This window comes from Onychomys torridus, chromosome 14, assembly GCF_903995425.1.
Source record: "Onychomys torridus chromosome 14, mOncTor1.1, whole genome shotgun sequence".
Lineage (NCBI taxonomy): Eukaryota > Metazoa > Chordata > Mammalia > Rodentia > Cricetidae > Onychomys > Onychomys torridus.
The window spans coordinates 68,560,056-68,579,725 of record NC_050456.1 but is presented as its reverse complement, the minus strand read 5'-3'; the positions used below and the strand labels follow the sequence as shown (position 1 = coordinate 68,579,725).

The window sequence follows — 19,670 nt, the reverse complement described above, 5'->3', positions numbered from 1 at the left end:
AAATCTAGGTATTCAAATTATTGTCAAAATAGTAAAAGAAAAAAAAAGATTGTCAGTTTTATCATCCTTAGAGCATTTACTGATCAGGGCAGGTTCTTGATCTTACAGTTAATCTAATATCATGAATCACTTCTCCCACTGTTACCTATATAGAAGAAAATCCCAAGCCCCAACCTCTCTGTCTCTTATGATGAGCATATGTTTGCATATTTTAAATACATAGTAGGAGATAAATTAGAATGTACTCATGTTGCGTTGTGTGTCTATTTCAGGGATTTGATGTTTGGCCAATTGTGATTTGGGTGCTGGGGATTAAACTGGACAAGTAAATGAAAGAGAAAAAAAACACAAGAAATACACATATACAGATACACAAAACCATAAAACTCCAAAATTGGAAACCTCTTAAACAGTGCCATCAATTAAGGACCAAGTGTTCAAATGTCTTTATCATCTGCTTTTATCCCATGATAAATAATATTATTAACTTGACGGGGTATTTTCTTCACCTCTGTGTAGTTGTTTTCATATCTAAAAGCACAAAATAATGTTTTCAGAGTAACTGAATAGAAATAACTTATATTTATTCCAACAGATGGAATCACCACTTATATATGTTATGATTTTACTTTTGAATGTGTTTGAATTTTCATCAGGAACTGTATATAATAAACGTAAGTATCAGACTGTCTCCTTTGCAAGAGTTTTATTTATAACCTTTCCTCATTTACAGTTCAAATATTGTCTATTTAATATTTTTTCTTGACAGTATTTTTCCATTGTTTTCATGTATTACTTATTTGCTCTGGCCTGGGTGTCTAATAATGTCATTGTGAACCCATTATTACCAAGTTGTATATTCAAACTTTTTAAATAACACATTGTCACTTCCAAGTCATAGAATGTTCACCATTAACCACAGATTAATCATGGAAAATACTTTATTATTTGGATAGACACAAAATTTTTTCCTTGTTGTATAAATTCTCAGACTATCAAAGTAAAAGGAAATTTTCCTGAAAAAAATATGTGGATAGAATTAGTTCACAAAATTTTAAGAACAGAAAAGTTTTGTTAAGGAAAAAAAATCTACTTCCGTTGTGTACACATTTTTGACATCTTTCTGCATCCTAGAATGCTTGCTAGAATACAGTGGTGTTTAATAAATGGATAGATAGATGAATTCAGTCTTTCTATTCAAAATGTGTTGCAGAATTTGATGAGATATGAATTGCTCCAATTTTTAGTTCCAGACATTGTAGTAGGGAATTTCTGACATATCTATGGATATAAGCCAACATTGGAGAGTCACAGAAGGAGAGGTGTCAGAGAAAAGAATGATTGTATCTGGCTGTGGAAAAGCAAGTTCTTAAGGCTGGCTTTATATAAGAGTGAACAGTCTGTTCAGGTCTTTAAAGTGGGTAAAATTTGCATATGCACATATGAGAAAGAGTATGTTTCAAAGGCAGTATTAGGACACATGATAAATAGTTTGGAGGTAGTAAATTGCAGAATATGTGAGGGAACAGTGCATAGTTCAATATGATGAGAAAGAAGGAACACAATCAAACTATCCTGAAAGACTGAGCTGGTGCATTTCATGGAGGTGCTTGCACATAAGGCAAAGAAATACTGATTTCAAAATATTATCATCAGGAGGCTATTTACACTGATATGCTTACATAGACAAATTTAATAATAACACTGAAACAATTATGTTGTACAAACAATATGCAGTATAAAGTAAACTTATTCTTAGTTCTTATGTAAATCTAATTAAGTAGGTGGAAGAGTAACATACTACAGCTATAGTTTGGATCAATATGGCAGAATAGGGTGAGAAACACTTTTATCCTATCCTGTTAGATTCTATGGCTGATGTTTGTGATCTAATGAAAGACAGACAAACAGGAGAAAATGCATGTAAATTTCATTTGATTTCAATATTCTATGTGCCATTGAGGTCTTTGTAGAAAGAAGTGAGATTCTAAAGAAGTGGTTAAACCCATGGGTTAATGTACCATTATCAACGAAAAGTAACAAGTTGGGGAGAGAGGACAAGAGAAGAAAAAGGGTTTGGGGATGATGAACAGAGGAAGTCTGTTAAGAAATATATAGGAGGGAAATGTTGGAAGACAAACACTTTTAATACATCTGAGCAGACTCAGTATCAACTCTTTTGCTGTTGGTGGGGGAAATTTGGTTTCTTTTAGCTTGAAATCATCTCAGGGGTAACGTGGCTTATGTGCAGGGTAGCATGTTCTGATCTCTTCCAGCAGCAGTATGGTGATGGGAGGAGTTTTGTTGCTTCTGGTTGCATCTTAATTGCTATATCTGTATTACTGTGAGCAGAACAATGAGTGCATATAATAAATGACACTGTTCTCCAAGTATGTCCAGAGTGTCTCCTTATTCTATTTGGAGCAGACACACCCTCAGTAACTACACTTTTGTGATGTCTAAAAATGTTAAAGATGCCACATCTCTGGTTCCATCTTTTCTAGTGACACTTAAATATTATCGTTACGATCCTAGTGTTAAAATCTAGCAACTCTATCTCTTAAGAGTTTCTAGACAGAAGAATCCTTCAGGCAAAGGCACACAGAACTGGAATTTGAGTCGGTCTCTGGCTACATTTTTTTCATGACTTCCCCTGACTCATCTTTTATAACCCAACATCCAAAGAGCGTGTTGATGTGACATTTAACTCACAAAATGATACCAAAGTCAAGTGCTATCAGTTCATTTCATTGAGACAAATGGGAAATAGCTTTTATTGAAGAAGCTCTCAAATTGAGTTAAAATCTGAGCAAAATACAGAAGTCAAAAGAATCTGTGAGCATTGTGGACAGGCTTGGGTGTAGGTTTAATGCAAGGCAGTGAAAAGAGACCTGGTTGTTGAAAGGTTGTCTGGGAGAAGAGATAAAGGACAGACCTTTCTCTAGTCTGACTTACTGTCAGATATATGACCTGTGAGCCCAATGTCCCAAATCTTGGTTGCTTCTTAAAGTGGTACAGGTGTCATAAAATATTGTGGGGATGTTGTAACATGGCATGTAAACCCTGTGGATGGCTCAAAGTATGTCATTCCACACAGCTAGGGCTTTTTGTTTGTTTTCCTTCTCTTTTTCCACATTTTTTCACAAAGTATAATCAGTGAGGTTTTTTGTTAGTTTTTTAGCAGAGAAAAAGTTTGGACTTTAGAATTATATTATAGCTTAAAAATAAGTTTTGGAGCACTTTCAAAGACAGATAATGAGATAAATGTATGATCTGAAAGTCCTTTGAAAACTGCTTAACATAACTCTCAATCACACTTTATGCTGCACTTGCCATGCTTACCCTAATAGTCTGACATAGACAAATTCAGGAACAGCATTGAAACATTTATGTTGTCTAAACAATATGCAGTATAGAGTAAATTTATTCTTAGTTCTTACTAAAATCTAATCCTGAGTTTTATTCTAATTCTGTTCTAATATTCAGGTCCTCCCTGGGAATGTTTTGCTGTTTTTATTTTTTTAAACAATCTAATCCTTTTCCAAGCAATGAAAACATGGTTTGCGTTCTAGTAGTTGGGACTACAGTCTTCAACCTGATGGAACAGTCCAAAGAAAGCTCTGTTCTGTAATAGAGGCTTTTCCCCTCCTAGTTGGACCATGCTGCAAGAAGCCTGCATTGTGCCTTTCCTCCTCTGTTTAGTGCTTCACATCCATTTCACTTTCTGGCATTAAACTTCAAACCTTTATGCTTCGCACTGTAGGGAAGGAGGGAGAAGCCATGAAATGCCCCAGGCCTTACCTAGCAGGCCCTTAGATGACCACAACACAACTGTACCATCCAGATCCAGGAGATGTAAAGCTTACCCTTGATCTGTAGTTGTTTGACAGGGTCCTTCATACCCCTTCCACCCTACTGTACTATGCCCTACCTACAGTATTTCCAACAAGGACAAAAGCAGTTCCATAGCCCTACTAGTCACGTATTCTTTCATTGGTTCCTAAGATATATTCACCCATATCTTGAAATTCTTTCTGCTGAGGTCCAGCTATGATTCCAAAACTTCCATTTCAAAGTTAAGGCATGCCTAAAGTGTCTAGGTCGGCTTACTTCAGCAGTCCCTTCCACAGTCCAGTGTCTCTCAGCAGCTGTCATTCTCTGTTCCTTAGCATTCAAAAATTTAAAGTCAATAAAACACCATACAGGAGCCATATACCTTGTGTATTTCCCATCTTTACGTGGCTTTTTCTTATATATTATTATATTCTCTTTTTAAAGACTTTATTATTTTAAACTGTTTTTTCTACAACTGTCTATACCCATTTTCATTTCTCTTTTCAGCATCTAAGCACATTTTAAAATATATTGTAACTTTTTAGGGGGTTTCTGTGTCTGTACCTGGTTTTATTAAGCATCTATAGTATTCTCTGATCACATGAGATGAATTTTAAACTGCTATGTCTGTCTGTCACTTGGCATGGTTCACCTTAGTGCATGGTGCATGGCACTGGTGGCCAACTCCAACTTGCAGGCAGTCTCCATGCCTATCCAAGAGACTGTGTCACCAAGATGACTGTGTCACCAAGATGCTGAATTTGACTCAAAGTTTTTTTTTGGTTTGGGTTTGGTTTGGGTTTTTTGTTTTGTTTTGTTTTTGTTTTTGTTTTTGTTTTTTTTTGGGGGGGGTGGTGGTTCTTAGACCTTATGCAGATATACTTGGTCAGATTTTGGACATCATATGTAAACAGATTTTTGTGTGCCACCAGCTCACAAAAAAAAAAAAACCCACAGAGACTTATTATTAATTATGTAAGCTCTCCCTTAGCTTAGGCTTGTCCTAACTAGTTCTTATAATTTATATTAAGCCATATCTTTTAAACTACATTCTTTTACATGACTCGATTACCTTTACTCTGTACTGCCCATCCTGCTTCTTCTCCACCTGGCTGGAGACTCTGCCTTTCTTCTTCCCAGAGCTCTCTGTCCAGAAATCCCTGCTATACCTGCTGCCTAGCTATTGGCCACTTAGCTTTTTATTAGAACAACCACTGTGACACATCTTCACACAGTGTCAAGGAATATTCCATAACAAGGCTCTTAAAATAATTGTCTTCCTCACAGTGCCATGCTTTGTCCTGTCAGACTAATCAACCCTGTTCTTTTGCTAAGTAGGAGTCCAAGCCTGTGTTTCAAACTATAGGGTTACATGTTACATTTTCCACTGTACCCATTACAACCTCTTTTCTCCAAGGTAAGATGAAAGAATCCTCCTTCCAACCTCTTCCTGCCAGTAGCTCTCTATGAGAGCAAAATCTAGCCTGGTGTGATGGTATAAATCTGCAATTCCAGCACTCAGTAGGTGAAGATAGGAAGATGGCAGTTATTTTGAGTACATCCTGGTCAACATAGCAAGTTTAAGACTATCCAGGACAAAATTATGAAATCCTGTCTCAAAAGCACCAAAACTTTCTCTGCTCCAGTTTTTAATCATCTTATGCTTACAACAAGAGTGAGGAACTGGAGAGTCACAAACTAGTTTTTGTCACCTTCTGTGCTCTTGACATCATGGTCTAGCATACCCTGCACTATATTTTAATGCTTTAGCCAACCCCTCCTTTTATGACTCCTAATAGCATATCTTTAAGAAGAAAAAAAGTGCACAGTTTGGGTTTTCTCTAAACACAGTGAGTTCAAAATTACAATTCTGTTTTGTGGAGGATGGAAGGGTAATTTAGATAGAATCTAAGATGGCTTCTGACTATTGATCCACCTGCCTTAGGGAAGGGAAGGGAAGGGAAGGGAAGGGAAGGGAAGGGAAGGGAAGGGAAGGGAAGAAGGGAAGGGAAGGGAAGGGAAGGGAAGGGAAGGGAAGGGAAGGGAAGGGAAGGGAAGGGAAGGGAAGGGAAGGGAAGGGAAGGGAAGGGAAGGGAAGAAGGGAAGAAAAGGGAAGGGAAGGGAAGGGAAGAGAAGGGGAGGGAAGGAGAAGGAAAGGGGAAGGGAAGGGAAAGGGAAGGAGGAGAAGAAGAAGAAACTGTTTTATTAGTTTAAAAATGTGGTACTTTTCATGTGAGTCCTTCTATCTTGACCTGTTTGTTGTTGTTGTTGTTGTTTAGGTGAGAAGGAGAACCACTTTGCTTGTTCCAGTGAAGAGGTCTCCACAGACAATCAAATAATCAAGTTGTTTCTGTCCATGGACAGTTTGGTAAAGTCCACTAACTGTATGTATTATAGCCCTTTGGGCCCTTTTAAGGCCAGATATAAATGCAATGACACTGTAGTCTCTCACATGCCTTCTATTGTCCAGACAGGAAGGTAAGATTCTATGGAATTGTGTCTGTAGTTGGATAGGTATAGATGAAATTCTAAACAGTCTTATTAAATAAGTAATACAGAACCAAATACAGAGGTAATAGCCAAAGAGATCAGAGAACTAGCAAAAAGCCATGACTACCTTATCTTACCACATCATCCCCATTGCTTCCCCAGACAGAGCTTCTTCCTGTGTAACCTGTGTTTTTATTGCCTATCTATTCTGCTTTCTCATTGGCTCTATGCCCAGCCACATGACTTCCATGTCACTGCCTGTCTATACAAACCTCCAGGTCTCTATGATCGGTACTGGGATTAAAGGCTCATGCTTGACTGTGTCATTGACCACACAGAAACTCTGCCTGCCATGTGATTGGATTAAGAATGTGTGCTACCACCACCAGATTTCTGCTTATGGCTTGTTATGTGAACTCTGATCTCCAGGCAAACTTTATTTATTAACATACAAATAAAATCACACTTTAGCACAATTAAAATATCACTACAGATAGGGTAGTATATTTCATTTAGTCATTGAGCATCCTGGGTAGCCATGCTATGTGAGCGTTGTTAATAAATGATGCCTACCTCCCCTTTCTAGACCACCTGTGACAATCTTCAACTGATATGGAACCAATTTGTTCTTTTGAAGTTTGACAGAAGTAGCATGTCAGAAATACACCTACATAGGTGCACGTATATACATGCATGCATGATGCCCAAGCAGGCCAGAAGAGGGCTTTGAATCTGTTGGAATTATAGAGCTGTCAGCCACAATGTGGGATCTAGGAATTGATCAAAAGTCCTGTGGAAGAGCAGCAAGGCTCTTAACCACTGAGCCATCTCCAGTTTCCATTTTTAGTTTTAAAATTAGTATTCTAGCCCATTTTTTACATAGTTAAAGTGAACTACATGTCACCTTGGCATTGTTTTAAATCATCTTTAATCTTTAAAGTGTTTGCATGTACAATCAAAGTGTTCTGTGTTCATTGTGAAGCTTATTTTCTTGCATGGCCTTTTCTGAGGGAAATCTTTTGCTCTGATGACTCTATTAAAAATAGGACTTTCCAGACCAGATCAGTAAGATATCTAGTAAGTAAAGGCAGTTGCCACCAAGCCTGATGACCTGGGTTTGATTAATAGATCCTATATGGTAGACAGAACTGACAGCCACAAATTGTCCTCTGACTTCCACATGCATGCTGTGGCAGAGGCGCTCATAGATGCATACGTACACACACACACACACACACACACACACACACGTACACACACACACACACACACACACACACACACAAATAAAAATGTAATTAAAAATTTAAATCAGATGTACTTCCCCAACACCTGTGTTCCCACTCCCCCTTCACTGTTTTATTCTATGATTGATGCTGTATTTACTCTCTTGGTCTGTCTTTCCCTTTATCTATCTATAACTTCACCCACTACTCCATCTAACCAGTTTGTCTGCCTGACAACCCCCACTAGACTGTGAATTCTAAAGTGGCAGGGATTATGTCAGCTTATTCTCCTCCATATCCCTAACACCTTCTACTCTGCCCAACATATGGTAGATATTTTTAATGTTGTTGTCAATGCCTTCCCCTTTATTTTCATTATTTAGGCAGGAAGACAGGGTCTTCCACTTAGCTTGGAATAGCCTGGAATTGCGTATTCTTCTGCCTCGGCCTTCTGAGTAGTATAATTATAGGTGTGTACCTCTGAGCCGTCTCCCCATTTTTAAGGAAGAGAACTTGAAACTTAAGAAGCTCCAAAAGTATTCTTTTCAATTAAGATTCACTTATTTCATTTTCTGTGCATGCATGTTTTCACTGCATGTATGTATGTGTATAATGTACATGCCTGGTGCTTAAGAGGTCAGAAGAGAGTGTTTTGGTTCCTATTACTGTAGTGACAAACTGTTGTGGACCTCCATGTGTGTGCTGTGGACGGAACCCAAATTTTCTGCATGAGGAGCAAGTGCTTCTAACTGCCACACCATCTTGCCAGTCCCAGACAAAGTATTCTCAATTAGTAGGAGAGACAAGAGACAAATCTCAGTGACTGTCTCAGGTTGTCAGTAAAATTCAGCATTCATGATGTGACATTGCCACATCCCTTTTTAAAATTTTTTATTAACGCGCTTTTTTTATTGATTCTTTGGGAATTTCACATCATGCACCCCAGTTCTATTTATTTCTTAGTTCCTCGGTATTTGCCCTTCACCTTTGTAGTGTCTCCCCCTAAAGAAAAACTAAAGAAGAAATGATAAGATTAAAAAATAGTAAATAAATAAAATAAAAATATAAAAATAAAATAAAAATGAAAATAAGAATATTAATTAAAAAACAAAAAAAAGGAAACAAACTCCACTTCGTTTCTCCATCTTTCCCACCTCTCCATCAACTCTTCATTTGTCTTGGTGGCCTTGTTACCTGCTGTGTTTCATGCCCTTTTATCCAAACAGCTTTACTTGCAAATGTTAATTGTGCAATGTGTTGTTGCTCAGGTTCAAGGCCTCTGGCTTCTGATACTCCATCAATACTGGACTCTCACTGAAACTCCTCTCAGATATCCTGCAGTTATGGTTCCATAGGACTAGTCCATTCCCATGCTCCAGGGGATTATACATGGGGTAGATGTTGGGGAGTGTCCACTCAAAGCCCTGCATGTGTGACTGGGTGGTAGCTGGGTTTATTCTGACTAAACTGCTAGGACCACCCTCCACAGCTTTGGAGGAGAGCTAGCTCTCCTACACCCATGGAGATGAGTGGGACCAACTTTCCCAAGTGTGTATGTGTCAGGGGAAGTAGGGACCAGGCTTTCCTATTAGGGGTGGGGCCATCTTTCCACTGCCAGGGTAATCAAAGTCCCTAAGCTCAGCATGGGCCCTTGTACTTCAACACAGGTTTCAACACATGATTCTTATAAGTAAATCTGTGGTAACTCTGTGGGTTTGGTCCCAGGTTTTGAAACTAAAATGTGAGTTTTGCAACTCTGGAGAAAGGTATCCTGCCTACCTGGGAGTCAGGCAACACCTTGAGCTGCTTAGGACAGTTCTTGTGGCTGGAGCTATAAGGAGACAGCCCAACCCTGGAGGGTGAGCTATCCTGGACACCTCTGCCATGGAGGTGTCCTGGACACCTGGAGCTGCAAAGAAGCAGCCCAACCCTGGAAGGACATTTTCTGACTGCTCAGGAGAGTCACACCTGGAACTGCTTCCACAGGGAAGGGGATCCTGACTGTTTGGGAAAGTCAGGCCTGGAGCTGCCAGGATCTCTGCAGGGAAGGGGATCCTGACTATTCAGGAGTCAGGCTACACCTGGTGTGATGGGGGATAGTCTCCCTGCAGAATATAGCAATCCTGCTCCTCTCCTGGAAAGCTGCTATAGCTGAGCTTTGCTCAGCCCCTACCTAAGGGAGCTTCCTCTTCTTCTCTAGCCTAAGAAATTGCAAGTCTCCTCCAGATACAGAGAAAAGTGTTACTTTTTCAGCTTTCTCTCTCTCTCTCTCTCTCTCTCTCTCTCTCTCTCTCTCTCTCTCTCTCTCTCTTTGTTTTTTCGAGACAGGGTTTCTCTGTGTAGCTTTGCGCCTTTCCTGGAGCTCGCTTTGTAGACCTGGCTGGCCTCGAACTCACAAAGATCCACCTGGCTCTGCCTCCCAAGTGCTGGGATTAAAGGCGTGCACCGCTGCTGTCGTCACCCCCACCGCTGCCGCCCACCACCACCACCCGGTGCGCTCTCTTTTTGCTCTGTCCACTGAGGGACATCTCATCAAGGATCTTCTCTTCAGCTTCCCATTTCTCAGTCCACTATGGGACGTTTCTATGCAAGTGAATAAAGGTCTTCACACCCAAAACTCTTTTGAGAAAGAGATTTATTTGGGTAAGAGGAGTCCAGGAGAGTATCTGCCTCTACCAGGGTGGAGAGAAGCCACAACTGATCAGGCAGGGCAGTTTATATAGGATGTCTTAGGGGTGGAGTCATCCAATGATTGGTTAGTTTTTTCTGCCCAGGGATTGGCCAGTTTTATGGGCTAGGGACAGAGATGACCCTGATTACAGGGCCAAACTGAGTTTCTTTCAGTGGCCTTTCTTGGCTTTTTGACACTACCTCTAAGGGCAGGGCACATTTCTTTCACTGACTCTGATTTTAGGGGCCAAGATTATTTCTTTGGTACTGGTTTCAAAGTCAGGGCATGTTTCCTTGGTTCATTTATTTCTCTGGCTCAGGTCCCAAACCCAGGCTATGTTTCTTTCCCTGGTCCTAGGCACCAAGGTCAGGATTCTACTATCTTGCTCTGTGATTTGTTGGTTTCACAAGTCACTTGGCCAGAATCAGAGATGGCTCTGATTTGAGCCAAACTGTATTTTTCCACTGGCCTTGTCTGAGCCATCTTTCCCTAGTTCTGGGCTCTAGGGTCAGGGTGGGTTTCTTTTGCCAGCCCTTTTCCCTATACTTCTCATGGACCCCTGTGGTAACAGAGGCAAGAGACCTCAACACAGACCCCAGCTGCAGCAGAACCATGGAGCCAGATATGCCATCAGCCCCAACTTAGGCCTGGATGTTACCATGGCCCTGGGTAAGCAGTGCAGGCCTCTCAGATTGGCATGAACCTGGTCTCAGCCTGGTCCCCCCACTCCAACATGGCCCCATGTGTCACCTCAGACCACAGGTGATAGCATAGCCTTCAGTGACCTCAACATAGACCCTAGCTGCTGTAGGATTACATGACCCCTCCCATATCTTGGGCCCATACATCAACACTGTCCCCAGTGGCAGCAAAGGCCAACCTAATCTGTATGGCGCTGGTGGCAGCATGACCCACAGGCAAGCACATAGCCTCAGGTGTTGGCCTAGACCCCAGGTATCTGTACTGCCTTTTTTGGTAACCAGAGCCATGAACATCAATGCAGACCCTGGCTGCAATAGGACCATGGACCCAGACATGGCCCCCAGCAGCAGCTCAGGCCCAAATGACAACATGGCCACTGGTGGCAGCACAGTCCACTCAGGTTCACATGGCCTCAGCAGCAACACAGCCCTTGGACCCCAACAAGGTCACAGGTGACAGCCCAGAAGCTGGGGATCCTTGTGGCCTTTGGGGACAATGTAGGCCATGGATATCAACACAGACCCCAGTTGGAGTAGGACCACAGACCTACATAAAGTCCTAGACAGAAACCCAGGACTGGATGCCACCATAGCCCCAGGTGGCTTCACAGGCCACTAAGATCTGCATCAATCTGGTGGCAAGGTGGCCCTCAGATAACAAAATGGCCCCAGGTGGGGGCCTAGACCCCAGGCATCCACATGAACTTCGAAGGTAGCAGGTTCCTTGGATATCAACACAGACCTTTGCTGTGGTAGGTCTACAGACGCAAAGATGGCCCTCACCTGTCTCCATGGCTCCAGATGGCAGCCCAAGCCATGCAGATTGGAATGGCTTCTGCTGTGGCATGGCCCTCAGACACCAATGTGGCCATATGTGGTGGTGTCCCAGACCTTGGGCATCCTCAGAGCCTTTGGTAGTAACAGGTGTTATAGATATTAACATAGACTGGCTGGCGTAGGGCCACGAACGCAGACATAGTCATTGGCAGCAGTCCATGACCCAATACCACTGTGGCCCCGGGTGGTAAGCAGGCCTCATACAGTATCCTGTTCCTCATCATCTTCAGCTCTACACATCTGTGTCTCTCCACAGGACAGGAACCATTCAGCCTCTCTCTCTCTCTGTCTCTCTCTCTCTCCCATATTCCACCATGTGTTTGCTCACCAGTGCTCAACTGCCTGGCACTGCAAGGCACTGTGTGAGCCTGTAGTTATCTCTCCCTGCCTAGGGCAAATCACCTTAGGCAGGTGTGTGTGTGTGTGTGTGTGTGTGTGTGTGTGTGTGTGTGTGTATCCCCATCTCTGCCCCCTCAGTCCTAATGACATCTCTCAGGCCTGTAATTTCTTCTTCCTGCCCAGGGAAGGCATGTGTATGTCCATCTCTGCCTGCTCTCCATGTCCCTTTTAAAACTAGGAAGTTGACGATAAATTTAAATCCTTTTCAATTTAGTCACAAAACAATACTTTTAATAAAATCATATTTTCTACATGTGATACTAGTTGGTTTTCATTTTATGGTTATGAAAAATATTAACTTACCATTTTTATGACTAAAACACTCTCATGAGGGTGAATTCCAAAAACTTAGGACACCAGATAGGTTACTGAGTTCCAAGGACATGCTTATAAAAATATGTTTTCCTCACTGGAGATGGTAATTATTAAAGATAGAAATTTTTATCAGCAATTATTTTTCACAAACTTATCCTCAATAATAATGTAATATGCTTCTCCATATCAAATTCTCATTACTTGTTGTATTTCTTTCTTTCCTAAAGAAAGTCTACTGTTTCTTCCGAAGTAAAAACCAAGATACTTCAAGGGCACTTTTGAGTGTATTTACATCAGGAGGCCTTGCTCCCAAACTGATCATCTCCAACAGTACATACCAAGATTACTTCCAGTTTAACTTATCTCTGGTAATTATGCTTTATTTTATACTATGTTATGTTAATGAGAAGAAGCATATTCTCACTTATTGGTTGTCTTTTTACAAGTTGGAAATTAAGTAATGTTGTATCTCTACAGATGTTTTAAATACAATAATTCATGTTATGGAATATTCACTTACACTATGTGAAGATATGTCACTGTAACTGGTTTAATAAAAAGCTAAATGTCTATAGCTTGGCAGGATTTGGGGGCAGAGAGAATGCTGGGAAGAGAAGGCTAGAGTTGCAAGGAGATGTCAGGGATGCAGAGCAAGCAGAATGGGCTTTACAAAATAAAGGTTATCAAACTAAAAGAACATACACTAAAACATATGGGTTAATTTAAATTATAAAAACTAGTTAGAAACAAGCCTAAGCTATCAGCTAAGCTAGCTTGATAATATGAAGTCTCTGTGTGGTTTTGGGAACTGGCAGGCAGGACAGAAAAACCTGCCTACAAATACAGTATAAGTTGTTAATTAAGAAGTCATATATTTTTCAAGTACTTAGAACACATTAAAAAAGAAAATGATGATGGTGGTGATGGTGATGATGATAATGGCACATGTCTATAATTCCAGCACTCAAGAGGTAGAGACATGAGGGTTGCTGTAAGTTGAAGGCCATCCTGGAATACAGAGCAAAATCCTTTCTCTGCACCCCCTTTAAAACTAAATCACTTAGAAGAAATGCATTTGAAGTCACTAATATTTCTGTTGCTTCTGAAGATCTGACATCATTTCTGCTGGCTTCAATTTCTTCCAGCATTTTCAGTGGCAGTCAAATGGCAGTGAGCTAGTGTTGATCCTCACCATCCATAAAAATTGTACCTTAATTTTAAACCAGTTTATCAAGATAAATCCACATACCATTCAACTCACCCATTGAAAGTCTATATAGTCTATAGTTCATTGGTTTTTAGTGTATTTAGAGTTGTACAGGCTCTCTAGTATATAATTCCAGAACATTTTGTCATCTTGAAAGACAACATGAAGTCATTAACAGTCACTCCTCACAATTCCTCCAGTTTTCAGCCCTGAGCAACCACTATTCTGCTCATGTTCTCTCACCCTATCCATAGATTTTCTAATTCTTCATAGCCCATGTAAATAAAATACAATACTTAGTATTGGTAGTATTTTCATAGTGTGCTCAAGTTCCATACACAGCATGGGAAATGTCAATGTTTTGTTCTTTCTATGGGTAAGTAATACTCTACTGTTGACATAGCACATTTTGTTTATCCATCAGAAGGTGAATATTGGACTTCTTTCTATCTGTGTCTCTTATAACTGCTGCTTCTGTGTACAGGGTTCTTTTTGTCAAAATAGGTTTTCATTTATTTGGGATACATATCCAGGAATGGAATTGTTGGGTTTTATGGTAAGGAACTACTGTTTTCCAAGGTAGTAGTACTCTTTTCTTTTCCTACTCCTGACTACTTGGTCACAATTTGTCTACATCCTCACCAATGGTTACTATAATCTCCAAGAATATATAAAATGCTACTTCATCATGGTTTTGATTTGTATGTATTTAATGCTGTCTATCACTTCTTGGGCATATTCATCACTTGAAATTCTTCTTAGGGGAAGTGGTTATTCCAATTCCTTGCCCACTGTTAATGGGGTTTCTGTTTACATTGATAAATTATCACAGTTATTTATATATTCCAGGTACAGCTCGCTTATAAGATAGGTGATTTGCAAATAGTTTTTTCTACTCTAAAAGTTAAAAGTTTTGTTACTTGTGCATTTTGTGTCATGTGTAGAAAACTCATCTCCTGATCCAAAAGCTTACAGGTCTACCTGATCTTTGTTCCAGAATTCTATAGCTTTTGCTTTCCTTTTTGCACATTGAAAACTTTGTCATCCATTTTGTATACTACAATGCATAAGACTCATTTTTGTAATAGCTATGGTTGATTTATTTAACATTGAAAAATGAAAACAATGTGTGGGTCCTGTTAAAACTTTTAAATTACAGACACAGTCAGGACAGGAATGATCTCAGCCCAATTCCTGAGGTGGGGTGAAGGAGTTGAACCCAGGCCTCCATCTGGAACAGACTTCTCCTCCAAGCTGAGGCAGTTTCAAGAGAGGACATCAGCCCCCATCTATGTGAGCAGACAGCATTGAGAAGCTGCTATTGCTGGCCAGAGTTCATTTCTTCTTCTTCTTCTTCTTCTTCTTCTTCTTCTTCTTCTTCTTCTTCTTCTTCTTCTTCTTCTTCTTCTTCTTCTTCTTCTTCTTCTTCCTCCTCCTCCTCCTCCTCCTCCTCCTCCTCCTCCTCCTCCTCCTCCTCCTCCTCCTCCTCCTCCTCCTTCCTCTTCCCAGGGGCTTTATTTTCTTGGGATTCTGTTGGCCTGTGTTTCATGTCTGGGAGATCTAAGGAAACAGCAATAGCAGTCTTCCTTAACAGAACCTGATCCATATCGCTCATCTCTTTTAGGATCTTGGTATTGGGAGTGGCACAGACAGGGTTGAAGAAGCTCAGTCCTGGGGTCACCTCTGTATGATCCTCCAGTTTGAAGGAGCTTTCAGAATCCTGGTTCCACTCAATAGTGCCCAAGCTATCTTGTTCTTGCTGGTGATTCCAGCACTTCCTGAGGTCACAGCCACAGGTCACACTGCAGTCCAACCTTTGTTTCCTGCACCCATAGTGTTTGTTCCTACACCATCCTCTGCAGGAACACCCTTGGATGTTCTTCCTGGACACTTTAGCCAGTTTCCTTGGTTTCCACTCCTCATCATTGGCGTCACCATCTTCAGACTCATTTGCAGAATGCTCTGAAAGATATCTTAGATACTCAATGTCTATGCTCTGTTCCAGGAACTTGTCTCCAACAGGGGATGGTTTGGGTCGATGTGGGATGTAGTCAAAGGAAGAATCTGGAGACTGAAGGTCATCCTTAGGAAGATGAGATTTCGGGCCTTTGGTACTTTAAAGGATGCTAAGTTTCTGTCTGATGGCTTCATTCTCTTGGAGAAGCTGCTGCTTTTTTTTTCACACAGTTCTTGCATTTTCCTAAACTGTTCCTCCTGACTCTGTAGTGTGTTCAGCAGCCTCTGCTCCTTTCCACTGATCGACACCTCCAGCTGCTTCTCTGCTCTTTGGCTTTGCTGCAGCTGACTGAGAAAGTAGAGTACCTTCTCTTGGTTCATTTGCCCTACCTTGAGCAACTCAGCTTTCCATTCTGTCTCTACCACAAAATGACTCTGCCCCTCAACCAGTATCTTCTGCATTTTAGAATAGCCAGCCTGGCTCTGTTTCAGGTTACTTTCAAGCTTGATGACTGACCCATAGTTTACAGGAGACCAGCTTTCCAACTAAATATTTTAGGGCACATTTGGCTTCCAGAATAGTAGTGATAGTCTCCCAGTGTCGTTTTGACCTGTCTTCACTTTCTGCATTCAGGAGCTTTTGCTGTAGGTCAGTAATCTGAGCACTCCTGAGTTCCATTTCAGACTCTAGCCTTTTAATCTGCTTTGTAATAGAATCCTCTGGCTCTGAAGCATGACCACATAACATATTCATCACTAGTGAATGTGCTCTTCTGGAGCTTAGGGGGTGGGTTCTCCCCAGGTTCCTTGTTTTCTTTAAGATGACCCACATCCAGGGCTAGGATCTTCCGCTCTTCAAGAAGGTCATTCAGATGGTGTTTGACTTCCTCAGTACTGACCATAACTTCAGTTTCATCTCTAAGCCAGTTCTTCACTCATCCTTCTGTGCCTTCTGTTCCACGGCTCTGGGTTTCTTTCCGTTTATCTACAACTTCCCGTTGCTTTTGGAGGGCATCCTCCAGGCACTGGTTGGTACCTGCTACCTCTTCAGTTTTCCACCTGAGCACATTGGACTGTTTCTGGAAGTCTCTTTCAAGTCTGAGCAGCTCGTATCGCCTTTTACGGTCTTGTTCTTTTAACTGGATTACTTCTTTGTCCTTCTGTTTCTTCCACTGTCTAGACTTCTCAGCATATTCCTTCATCTGATGCATTAACTGTACTCGCTGGGTTTTCATCATCTGTATCTCCAGAGTCAGTTTGGAGACAGTCTTCACGGTGGACTCTTTCAGTTTCAGAAGCTTGGACTGTTCATTTAATTTCTTCTTCAAATCAGCTACTTGAGCCTCCAGCTCGTGTAGACATTTGTTGTGATGCTCATTCAACTTGGCTTGGTTGACATCCTTCTTGGGCGCCTGATGTTCCAGAAGCAATTGTTCCTTTTCCTTCTGCAGACTGCTGACTTCTGATTCTAGACTTTTGATGTTAGCCTCATACTGGCACTGAACAGGCTGTTGTTGGCCACCACTGAAAGTTATCTTCCTAAATAGGGCCTCTTTCAGTGTAAGAGCTTTATTCAACTCAGCAAGTTCCATAGACATCTTAGCTTGATATAGAGTGTGCTGTATGGTGAATGCATCTGAAGACATACTAGTCTCTGGACTGATGTCAACTTGACCATCTAGTTCCATTGCTGATTCTGTGTCTGCAGCTAGAAAAGCAATGGTTTCATCCGATAGACAAATAATAACTTGTTGCAGACTGCTAATTAGCTCTGCATTTTCTACTAAATCCTGGTCTTCCAATGTCTCCATTAGCCTTTGAAGATCCAGTTTATAGGCTGCATGATGCCTGAGATCTTGTAGCTTGGTGTTAATTTTCTCATTTGCTTATTCTGTAGCAATGATCCTTTCCAACATCTGCATTCTCTGACCAGCTCTCTCACTCAGAACATGTCTTAAATTTTCATTCTCTTCTACCAGGGACTAATTCTTTTACATCAGAGATTGGAGAGTATCTTTTGATTCTATGTTTATAGATCCAGGCAGGCTACTTCCCTGGGCCTGTAGCAGCGAGCCTTGTAGCTGTTGAACCTGATACTTCAGATGATTACGTTCAGCATATTTCTTTCACTGGCTGTGATTCTAGGGACAAAATGTGTTTCTATGGTACTGGTTTCAGAATCAAGGCATGCTTCTTTGGTCCTGGGTTCAGGGATAAAGTGTTTTTTCATTGGCTAGGATCTCAGATCTAGGGTATGTTTCTTTCACTGGTTCTGGGCTCCAGGGTGAAGGTGGGTTTCTTTAACTAGCCCTTTTTCCCTACAATCCATTACCTGTTAGCCAAACTGAGCCAACTGACTCTATATTTGCCCCCATAATATCAGTGTTAGGGTCCAGAGAACTCCCACAAAAGACCACCATCCACATATGCAATCAGCAAGACCATTTATTTTCCAGCATGCTGGGGCCATTCATCCTACTCAAAAGCAAAATGGCAATGACCACAAGAGAAGCTCCCAGGCTTCTTATAAGCACAACCAAGTGGAGTCCTTGGGCAGCTAGGTCATCTCAGATATTATTGGCTTACACAAGTGGCAATCATAGTATATGTTCTAATGGGCTAGGGCTAGTTACAGCCTGGTTAAGGCTACATCTTTTCCATTTGGGGGCAAGACTGGATGAGTCCCAGGCTTTGTCCTTATTTCGTTATTACCTTGAGCTATTGACTGCAGAGGCTGGCTTGCCTAGTATGTGTTGACTGTTGGGACTGGCTCAGACCTGGTATATACTGTCTCCCTCATTCCTGCTGTCAGAGGTGATGAAGATTGATTGTCCTTTGTTCATGGCTCTTGCTCAGAAACTGCCTCCTCAGTTCCAAGAAGCAGGAACTGAGACCTAGTTCTTAACTGAGTTATTAGGGCAGGCTGTCACAATATCTGGCTGGCCTTCTCAATCAGTTACATTTGCCTTTTTTCTCTATTGTCATTGTTTTGGTTGAAAACTGGACATGATAGATAGCATATGGCAACTCTGCATTCTGGTTCATTCTTCTAAGAAATGCTATTTTTACTGTTAGTCTAAAAATGTCCTTGGTAAAAAAAAAAAAAAAAAAAGAAAGCAAGAAAAGGAAAGAAAGAAAAGAAAAAAGAAAAAACTGCATACTGTCATACCTGTAGTTCTGATGGTTAATATCCTGCTAGGTTTTTTTGTTTTTTGCTTCTACTGCTTTTTCTTAGGGTCCATGAGAATTCTCATAAAAGACCACCACTCACAAGAGCATTTATTAAAATTACCAACGTGTATGGGGCTGACCATCTGACAAAATGGCAATGGGTGAAACCAAGAGCAGCTTGCCAGCTCCTTTTAGGCAGGCTAAGGGAGTTTCTGGGAGGAGAGATTAGTCTGGGGGATGATTAGTGGGTGGCTCTAGAGGTTAAGGACTTTAGGCTCTAGTGGTTAGCAACAGAGTAGGGAGAGCCATCTTTAGCTAGCAGAAGGCTGTGGGGTGCCTGTTGATTGGTTGCTCCTGAGTTTTGGTCTTCCTGAGAACTGCTTGTTTAATTTCATTAAACCAAAACTAAAGCCTGGTCCCTGAAAGGGCTATCAGAAACCTGTCATGGCTCTGGCCTGGCTCCCCAACCCTCTTACTTTTCTTTTAAAAGCTGTTCTGGGAGCATTTTCCACACTGGTGTAGCAGGAGGATTTAGACATGTTTTTGATGTGAATTTTAAAGCTCCCTATTCTTTTTTTTTTTTTTTTTAGTGAAAACTTCTTTGTGTATTTTGCATGTATAGGAACCAGTTTTTAAATTTTATTTTATAATTTATTTAAATTTTACATATCAGTCATGGATTCCCCTGTCCTCCCTCCTCGCACCCACCCCTGCCTTCCCCCCAGCCCACCCCCCATTCCCATCTCTCAAGGCAAAGACTCCCCTGGGGATTCAAGTCTCCCCATTCTTAATGTTCTCCTGTTTCTGGAATTTCCATCTTAAATTTCCAAATGTTTTGCTAGCCCCATGCCTTGACTCTGTAA

General features: G+C 41.1%; 1 protein-coding gene and 1 pseudogene across 1 annotated transcript in view; one reads left to right on the top strand and one right to left on the bottom strand.

Annotated features, from left to right (window-relative positions):
• The first annotated feature begins 595 nt into the window (after window positions 1-595).
• Window positions 596-19,670, top strand: part of LOC118595286 (cation channel sperm-associated protein subunit beta-like) — a 139,116-nt gene continuing 120,041 nt past the window's right edge. Inside the window, exons 1-3 of the mRNA XM_036205647.1 lie at window positions 596-674; window positions 6,114-6,202; window positions 12,701-12,841. Of these exons, the coding sequence (XP_036061540.1) occupies window positions 596-674; window positions 6,114-6,202; window positions 12,701-12,841 (309 nt within the window). The remainder of the gene's footprint in view (window positions 675-6,113; window positions 6,203-12,700; window positions 12,842-19,670) is intronic.
• Window positions 15,170-19,346, bottom strand: LOC118595611 (annotated as a pseudogene).